Source organism: Salvelinus namaycush, chromosome 33, assembly GCF_016432855.1.
Source record: "Salvelinus namaycush isolate Seneca chromosome 33, SaNama_1.0, whole genome shotgun sequence".
NCBI lineage: Eukaryota > Metazoa > Chordata > Actinopteri > Salmoniformes > Salmonidae > Salvelinus > Salvelinus namaycush.
In genome coordinates this window covers 16,414,626-16,424,625 of record NC_052339.1, presented here as the reverse complement: position 1 = coordinate 16,424,625, position 10,000 = coordinate 16,414,626, and the positions used below count along the sequence as shown (strand labels likewise).

Genomic DNA, 10,000 nt, shown 5'->3' with positions numbered 1-10,000 from the left:
CCTCTCTCTCTCTCTCTCTCTCTCTCTCTCTCTCTCTCGCTCTCTCTCTCGCTCTCTCTCTCTCGCTCTCTCATTCTCTCTCTCTCTCTCTCTCTCATTCTCTCTCTCTCTCTTACCTCTCCCCTGCCTCTCATTTTCCTCCCGCTCCCTCTCCCTCTCTCTCCCTGTGTGTTGTCCAGGCTGCCTCTCGGATAAAGTGTTTGTTTATGTGATTTTCCACTCGGCAGCTCTTACAGTGTGTGAGTTTAGACTTCAGACACACTCAGAGGACACAGGCTCAGCAAGGGAGGAAATGGACCAAGAGAGGCTCTTAAGTACAGAGATTTATCAGTGTGTGTGTGTGTGCGTGTGTGTGTGTGTGTGCGTGTGTGTGTGTGTGTGTGTGCGTGCGTGCGTGCGTGTGCGGATGAACAACGCCACAACCTCAGGCATGGTCAGTCTAGGGAACAGACCCTTTACCTTTCAAAACCTGCATTTTCCCTCTCAGATAAACTGCCCAGTTGTACACTGAAAAAATGAAGGTTCTTAAGTGGTTCTTCCTCAGCTCTTAAGGATCCTTGGAGAACTGTTGCCGCATAAAAAAAACTTTGAGTTAAGTGTGGGGTTTTTGATGTGGCATCTACGGTTCTTCAGAATTCTTAAAGGTTGTTGAAACGTCTATTGAAGCCTGCAAATATGTCCCTTTCATAGCACACAGCAAATTGTCCAGTGTTAACTAGTGTTGAGTTTTCAGTGTAACATTTCTAGGGTTGATTCAAGAGTTAATCAGTGGTGTAAAAGAACCCCGGAGTTGGCGTTAATAACTAGAGTTGAACCAAAATCATGGCCATCACTATCATTCCCCAGCATGCTCTTTTGCAGGTGGATTTTCAGAATTGTTTCTTTCAATATCTATGTTTTTGCATGTATGTTTATTGATTAATTAAGCTTATGCTACTCAAATATAAATAACATACATTTTCCTAAACTATTCCAATCTGTTACTTGGACTTATTGCACCCGTTATATCTTAGTCTTTCCAAGCCTGGTAGTCATTCCAAATGCAGGTTGCGGGTGAATAAAAATTCAAAAGGGTGTATATCCCCAATCTGGCTGGATTCCAATTGGAATTCCAGGTTATTTTGTAAGCCAGCATAGTGTGACTTGCATGTCTTGTGTGTTCTGTAAGCTATGAGTTTCAGGCCACTGTATTAGGGTAAAACTAGGCTGTGTTGTCTTTAAGAATGACATTTTAATGAATGAAATCAACAACCACATCTCTGTCACTAGCAAAAAGTCATGAGTGGGACAAGTAACTTGAAAATTCACTCGAAAGGCAACCTGGGAACTGTGCAAATAAAAATCCCAAAATGGTTTGGGATTTTTATATGTTTTTTCAAAGAACCATCCCATTTATGGTTCTTCAGAGACCCTAAAAGGGTTCCCCTATGGCATCACTCTCAATAACCTTTATTTGGTTCCAATTTGCGCCTTTGTTTTTAAGAGTGTACACACACACACACACTTCCACATGCATCTCTATACACATCAGTGACCACAGTGCCATGTCCTGGAGCTCCTTTGGGAAGAGACCAGGGAGAAGTAGACAACGCACAGATAAACAGCTCAGTCGGAGTCATTTCATAGCTCAGTAACTCTCATCCACATTCTACAGTCTGGAATGTTACTTTCCATTGTAAACAGAGCTTTTTCCATCTTTAGAGGAAGACATTGGTATTCACCAACAACTGTCTATCTGTTTGCTGTGTGAGGGAGTGATAATTTGATTCATGAAACCATCAGCCTCCACTTAGTGGTTAATTAAACAATTCAATAACACCCCTCCTCTTCCCTCACCACTGCCAAGAGTGCCAGAGTTGAGCTTTTCGAGACTTGTGCACACGGCAGCGTATGTGGTGTATGTGTTTGTGTGTGTTCATGTTCATCTTCCTGCCTGTTCCTGTTCCTGTGTGCATGTGTGCCTCGGAGAGAGATAAGGTGTGTGTAACTGATTAAGAGAGTAGAGATATTATCGACGCGTATGGGTTTGATTAAAAGATTGTCACTGTTACTCCGAGATAATTATTTTCGGATGCATTCACACAATTTCCTTAGAGATCAATCCTGTTAATTGTTTTCTACACCCAGGCTTCCCACCATTTAATTATATCACCCTATTGGGATAATAAGCTATTGATTTTCTGGTGTTCAGAACGTCAGTTGATCCCCCTGTGTTCTGCTTGTTGATCAAATCTATCCGAGAAAAAATGCTTTATGGCCTGATCCCAGATCTGTACTGGATGTGCTTTAGAAGTACAGTACAGATTGCGGTTGTCACAGTTACCACAATGCTCCATTTTTCATTGGGAAAAAATAATAGAGACAGAACTCTATGGTCCTTTAAAAACCTGCTGTATGTACAATATCTTGTGATTTAGCTTGGAACAAATAATTGATGGCTGGGTATATCAGGGGTCTGGTGGTCAAGTGCTGTAGGAGCACAGTATAGGAGAGAGGGGAGGAGAGGAGAGAGGGAAGAGAGAGAGGGTTAGGGAGGGCAGTGTTGAGAGTGGTCAGAGGGGAGAAAGATGGGATAGCAGAGGAGAGAGAGGAAATGCAGCATTCATCTGGTGTTTTGTGTTCATGAACTGCTTGACTCTTTTCATCAGCAGAGAATCAATCAGATTGATTTTCTCCAGGTTACCACTACCTGATACTCACGTCCGGGGGGCTTTTTTAGTCCACAGTGCATGCTGTATGATTCATCTGTGTTTGTGTGTGTGTGTGTGTGTACTTTTCTAACTTTGTATGAGCTGCATGCGGAGGAGTGGTGCAAGCTGCTGTGTGTGGAGTGTGTATTTCTGCCTGTGTGTTTAACTCTTGTTTTAACTCTGTGTTTAGAGCTGGATGCAGAGGAGTGGTGCAAGCTGCTGTGTGTGGAGTGCCTAGGAAGCCGACTGAATGACATAAGCCTGGGAGAACCAGACCTGTTAGCAGCGGGGGTGCAGCGGGAGCAGAGCGGTGAGTCCCCAATTAGAACCCCAGCTAATGGAGGCCATTTTGGGTCAATCCTGCCCCAAACTGGTTAGCAGTTACATTACAGGCCTATATGTTTGAGTGCAACTAAGTCCTCAGAGGTTTGTGATAGGGAAACGGTGAGTCTCCAATTAGTCCCTGCCAACAGAGACCATTTTGGGTCGATATTTCCCCCCCAACCATCCCAGCACTTGTAGACGGTTTCATTACCAGCCTAGAAATGTTAGTGCTACAGAGGTCTGTGTGTGTGTTTGTGTGCATCTTTATCTATCTATGTGTGTGTGTGTGCGTGCATGCGTGTATGTACTTTTGAGTGTGTGTCTGTGCATGTGTGTGCATGTGTGTGTGCACGTGTATGTGTGTGTGTGTGGCTGTGTTCCTGGCCTAATGAGAGGTGCTGTGCATCACTGGCTCCCCTCATAATGAAGCTTGTCACAAAAATGGATGAGATTATATCTGCTGGGGCTGAGGCCATGTGAAATCACTGTACTCCCCCCCCCCCCCCCCCCCCCCCATCCAGGAAATAGAAATAGAGAAATGGGAAGGAGGAAAGAGGAAAGGTATAGCTGTTATTAAATGGGTGATTTTCTATTCATTTGTAGACTAGCCGTGGAAATGACTGCAGTGTGTGTGTGTGTGTGTGTGTGTGTGTGTGTGTGTGTGTGTGTGTGTGTGTGTGTGTGTGTGTGTGTGTGTGTGTGTGTGTGTTTTATAGACTGGCTTTGGAAATGAAAGAATCAAGAATCTGGCCCAAGGTCTCATTTTTACTCACCTAACAACCTCTTACAGGATGCCTACAATTTCATTTACGCATAACTTTGTGCTCTGCCCTCGTTTGAAAAAATCGATATGAATCCGAATGAATCTGAGCAGCCCATCTAGTTCAATGAACAGTAATAACATGTATTTTTCTTTCCCTCAGCTTCGATGTAAAATGACAGGGAAATATTGATTTGTATTCATAACATCGAAGTGGTGCGGTGTGTGAAGAAAGAAAGAAAGAGAAATAACAACAGAAATAGAACGCTAAACACTTGTGCTTGTCTCTGCAGGACATATACTAAAATGGGAGAAAACTCCACCCTCTGCAGTTACACTTCAAGTAGTGATCACCCAACTACAGGGGCTGATAATTAAATCAAAGTTCATTTTCTCGCTGCTCCTAAAAATAGCCTCATCATATTACATTGCCATTTCATCAGTCCTCACTCTAGACTCATGGCTGTTCTTTTGAAACATTAGGCATAATTAGTGAGTATTAATGTAGATTATGAAGAGCTCTCTGAGAGCTGGTTAAAGTGATTGGGGCTGAGGAGGTCTGTAGTAGAGACTCCAGCTGGTTAAAGTGATTGGGGCTGAGGAGGTCTGTAGTAGAGACTTCAGCTGGTTAAAGTGATTGGGGATGAGGAGGTCTGTAGTAGAGACTCCAGCTGGTTAAAGTGATTGGGGATGAGGAGGTCTGTAGTAGAGACTCCAGCTGGTTAAAGTGATTGGGGCTGAGGAGGTCTGTAGTAGAGACTCCAGCTGGTTAAAGTGATTGGGGATGAGGAGGTCTGTAGTAGAGACTCCAGCTGGTTAAAGTGATTGGGGATGAGGAGGTCTGTAGTAGAGACTCCAGCTGGTTAAAGTGATTGGGGATGAGGAGGTCTGTAGTAGAGACTCCAGCTGGTTAAAGTGATTGGGGATGAGGAGGTCTGTAGTAGAGACTCCAGCAGGTTAAAGTGATTGGGGCTGAGGAGGTCTGTAGTAGAGACTCCAGCTGGTTAAAGTGATTGGGGATGAGGAGGTCTGTAGTAGAGACTCCAGCTGGTTAAAGTGATTGGGGATGAGGAGGTCTGTAGTAGAGACTCCAGCTGGTTAAAGTGATTGGGGCTGAGGAGGTCTGTAGTAGAGACTCCAGCTGGTTAAAGTGATTGGGGATGAGGAGGTCTGTAGTAGAGACTCCAGCTGGTTAAAGTGATTGGGGATGAGGAGGTCTGTAGTAGAGACTCCAGCTGGTTAAAGTGATTGGGGATGAGGAGGTCTGTAGTAGAGACTCCAGCTGGTTAAAGTGATTGGGGATGAGGAGGTCTGTAGTAGAGACTCCAGCAGGTTAAAGTGATTGGGGCTGAGGAGGTCTGTAGTAGAGACTCCAGCTGGTTAAAGTGATTGGGGATGAGGAGGTCTGTAGTAGAGACTCCAGCTGGTTAAAGTGATTGGGGATGAGGAGGTCTGTAGTAGAGACTCCAGCTGGTTAAAGTGATTGGGGCTGAGGAGGTCTGTAGTAGAGACTCCAGCTGGTTAAAGTGATTGGGGATGAGGAGGTCTGTAGTAGAGACTCCAGCTGGTTAAAGTGATTGGGGCTGAGGAGGTCTGTAGTACAGACTCAGCTGGTTAAAGTGATTGGGGATGAGGTCTCTAGTAGAGACTCCAGCTGGTTAAAGTGATTGGGGCTGAGGAGGTCTGTAGTAGAGACTCCAGCTGGTTATAGTGATTGGGGCTGAGGAGGTCTCTAGTAGGTACAGGATCTGGTTGGCTGGCTTGAAAAAACTATGACAACGGCGTGGGGTGCATCTCGATTGTCTAAAGTGGCTTCCTCTCCTTGCCTGCTGAACAGATAGAGAAAACAGGTTAAATAATTATGATGGATGAGTAATGAGGGGGATTTGTTACAGTACCACCTGTCCAGTTGGACCCAGTTTAGATGTAGCTACAGTACCTGTCCAGTTGAAGTCAGTTTAGATGTATTTTCTATTTTACTAGGCAAGTCAGTTAAGAACAAATTCTTATTTTCAATGATGGCCTTCAGGGGCAGAACGACAGACTTGTACCTTGTCAGCTCGGGGATTGATCTTGCAACCTTTCGGTTACTAGTCCAACGCTCTAACCACTAGGCTACGCTGCCGCCCAGATGAAGCTACAGTAACACCTGTCCAGTTGGAGTCAGTTTAGATTTGTTACAGTACCACCTGTCCTGTTGAATTCAGTTTAGATGAAGCTACAGTAACACCTGTCCAGTTGGAGTCAGTTTAGATTTGTTACAGTACCACCTGTCCAGTTGGAGTCAGATTAGATGTGTTACAGTAACACCTGTCCAGTTGGAGTCAGTTTAGATTTGTTACAGTACCACCTGTCCAGTTTGAGTCAGTTTAGATTTGTTACAGTACCACCTGTCCAGTTGGAGTCAGTTTAGATTTGTTACAGTACCACCTGTCCAGTTGGAGTCAGTTTAGATTTGTTACAGTACCACCTGTCCAGTTGGAGTCAGTTTAGATTTGTTATAGTACCACCTGTCCAGTTGGAGTCAGTTCAGATTTGTTACAGTACCACCTGTCCAGTTGGAGTCAGATTAGATTTGTTACAGTACCACCTGTCCAGTTGGAGTCAGTTTAGAGTTGTTACAGTACCACCTGTCCAGTTGGAGTCAGTTCAGATTTGTTAAAGTACCACCTGTCCAGTTGGAGTCAGATTAGATTTGTTACAGTAACACCTGTCCAGTTGGAGTCAGTTTAGATTTGTTACAGTACCACCTGTCCAGTTTGAGTCAGTTTAGATTTGTTACAGTACTACCTGTCCAGTTGGAGTCAGTTTAGATTTGTTACAGTACCACCTGTCCAGTTGGAGTCAGTTTAGATTTGTTACAGTACCACCTGTCCAGTTGGAGTCAGTTTAGATTTCTTATAGTACCACCTGTCCAGTTGGAGTCAGTTTAGATTTGTTACAGTACCACCTGTCCAGTTGGAGTCAGTTTAGATTTGTTACAGTACCACCTGTCCAGTTGGAGTCAGTTTAGATTTGTTACAGTACCACCTGTCCAGTTGGAGTCAGTTTAGATGAAGCTACAGTACCACCTGTCCAGTTGGAGTCAGTTTAGATTTGTTACAGTACCACCTGTCCAGTTGGAGTCAGTTTAGATGAAGCTACAGTAACACCTGTCCAGTTGGAGTCAGTTTAGATTTGTTACAGTACCACCTGTCCAGTTGGAGTCAGTTTAGATTTGTTACAGTACCACCTGTCCAGTTGGAGTCAGTTTAGATTTGTTACAGTTCCACCTGTCCAGTTGGAGTCAGTTTAGATTTGTTACAGTACCACCTGTCCATTTGGAGTCAGTTTAGATTTGTTACAGTACTACCTGTCCAGTTGGAGTCAGTTTAGATGAAGCTACAGTACCACCTGTCCAGTTGGAGTCAGTTTAGATTTGTTACAGTACTACCTGTCCAGTTGGAGTCAGTTTAGATTTATTACAGTACCACCTGTCTAGTTGGAGTCAGTGTAGATGAAGCTACAGTAACACCTGCCCAGTTGGAGTCAGTTTAGATTTGTTACAGTACCACCTGTCCAGTTGGAGTCAGTTCAGATTTGTTACAGTACCACCTGTCCAGTTGGAGTCAGATTAGATTTGTTACAGTACCACCTGTCCAGTTGGAGTCAGATTAGATTTGTTACAGTAACACCTGTCCAGTTGGAGTCAGTTTAGATTTGTTACAGTACCACCTGTCCAGTTGGAGTCAGTTTAGATTTGTTACAGTACCACCTGTCCAGTTGGAGTCAGTTTAGATTTGTTACAGTACCACCTGTCCAGTTGGAGTCAGTTTAGATTTGTTATAGTACCACCTGTCCAGTTGGAGTCAGTTTAGATTTGTTACAGTACCACCTGTCCTGTTGGAGTCAGTTTAGATTTGTTACAGTACCACCTGTCCAGTTGGAGTCAGTTTAGATGAAGCTACAGTAACACCTGTCCAGTTGGAGTCAGTTTAGATTTGTTACAGTACCACCTGTCCAGTTGGAGTCAGTTTAGATTTGTTACAGTACCACCTGTCCAGTTGGAGTCAGTTTAGATTTGTTACAGTACCACCTGTCCAGTTGGAGTCAGTTTAGATTTGTTACAGTACCACCTGTCCAGTTGGAGTCAGTTTAGATTTGTTACAGTACCACCTGTCCAGATCAGCATTGAGGCAAAGATGAACGGAACAAAATACAGAGAAATCCTTGATGATAACCTGCTCCAGAGCGCTCAGGACCTCAGACTGGGGCGAAGGTTCACCTTCCAACAGGACAACGACCCAATGCACACAGCCAAGACAATGCAGGAGTGGCCTTGGGACAAGTCTCTGAATGTCCTTGAGTGGCCCAGCCAGAGCCTCTCCGGAGAGATCTGAAAATAGCTGTACAGCGACGTTCCCCATCCAACCTGACAGAGCTTGAGAGGATCAGCAGAGAAGATTGTGAGAAACTCCCCAAAGACAGGTGTGCCAAGCTTGTAGCGTTATATCCAAGAAGACTTGGGGCTGTAATTGCTGCCAAAGGTGCTTCAACAAAGTACTGAGTAAGGGTTCTGAATATTTATGAAAATGTGATATTTCAGTTTTTTTTTTTTTATACATTTGCAAAAACGTATAAAAACCTGTTTTTGCTTTGTCATTATGGGGTATTGTGTGTAGATTGATCAGGTGAATTAATTTAAAAAAATCTATTTTAGAATAAGCCTTTCACGTAACAAAATGTGGAAAAGGTTAAGGGGTCTGAATACTTTCTGAATGCACTGTATAATGATCCCTTTGCTATAATGGAATAGAATATATTGGTGGTTCATGGAGAATAGTCCCTGTAAGTTTCATGCTTTCCAACCATATCCTTGATACAATATTGCATGTATGCGTAAGGTCTCTGATTAGAATAGGCTTATTAAAAGAGCATTTTCTTCTTGAGTAAATGGAAACAAATACTATAATTAGCTCATAGGTTTTGAAAAAAGAAAAGAAAAACACACAGGACAAAAGCAGTGCTGTTGACCTGCAATAATTCCCTTGTGTCTCCAGGGAAGGAATCAGAGAAAGGCCTCTATAAACTAATGGATGAAGTGCCTTGTTTTCCAGCATAGAACAATTAAGTTGCCTGAAGCACAGCTGCATGCACAGCCACTTTCATCAGTTGGCAGTTTCTTTACAGCTTTGAATATGAGGGAAGTTGATTTATCCAACTGAAAATGTGCTGTATATGAATTGCCTAGTTGCTGACAGAAAATGAATAAATTGCGTATTAATCTTTTAGTGGTAATAAAAAGTGTGGGATTTGTTTAGGGGCTGAGGGGAAAGTTACATCTTTCACCACCTCACGTGAGAGGTAATCATGCCTCGACAATGACTGCTGACTAATCACACATAAACATGTCAGTCTGATGATGTATTCATATCAAACAAAATCCTATTGACCATTGAATTCCTCAGAAAGTATGATGAGTTGACGTGGGAGTTGCTGACCAGATCCTTTAGATATGCAGGGGGAGGTACAAAAAGGACATTGTAAATGGGGACTTTTTGGTACAAAAGTCAAGCTGTTTTTATCAATATTACGAGTCAGACTGATAAAGTAAATCGGATTGGGAAAGTACCATAACATCTAAATCAGACAAGTTAGACAAAACTCCCCAGTCGATCCTCTCCTTCCATCCTCCCTTCAAACACTTCCTGAACCTCAATTGAGTCTGTTGCTGCATCTCTATTGTTGCACACATTTGTCAGACAAAACAGAAGTCACAGCAGAGGATCAATTATTCCCCATAGCTATATAAACGACACCTTCAACAGATGAATTAATATTCCACATAAATATCAGTAGCATCTGGTTTGAAGAGGAGAAAAAGACAGTATTTGAAAAAACTAGAGTCCAAATCTCAAGTATCAACCACAGGGCTTTGGGGAGGGGAGGCAGGGAAGGGAGGGAGGGAAGGGAGGGAAAAGAGGGAGGGAAGGTAGGGGAGGAGATGTTCATGTTTCACCACATCAGTGACCATAGTAAATAACAACAACAGCACCTGTCTGCACTACACACTCCAAATATTTAATGAACTATAAATAGTTTTATAAACGGGCTGCCATGTTTGGCTCTCCACTAACTTATGGTGAATAATGTAATGGCTCTCTGAGATGAAGAAGAAAAATCCCGATTTTCGGCCCCTCCACTTTACCAGCAGGAAGGCCTATGATTTTATCCTGGCGTGTACCAA

At 43.3% G+C, this 10,000-nt stretch overlaps 1 protein-coding gene across 1 annotated transcript in view; it reads left to right on the top strand.

Moving 5' to 3' along the window:
• LOC120027673 (docking protein 6-like) overlaps nt 1–8,875 on the top strand; it is a 49,766-nt gene extending 40,891 nt beyond the window's left edge. The window contains exons 4-5 of the mRNA XM_038972668.1: nt 2,881–3,000; nt 8,814–8,875. Of these exons, the coding sequence (XP_038828596.1) occupies nt 2,881–3,000; nt 8,814–8,875 (182 nt within the window). The remainder of the gene's footprint in view (nt 1–2,880; nt 3,001–8,813) is intronic.
• The last annotated feature ends 1,125 nt before the right edge of the window (nt 8,876–10,000 follow it).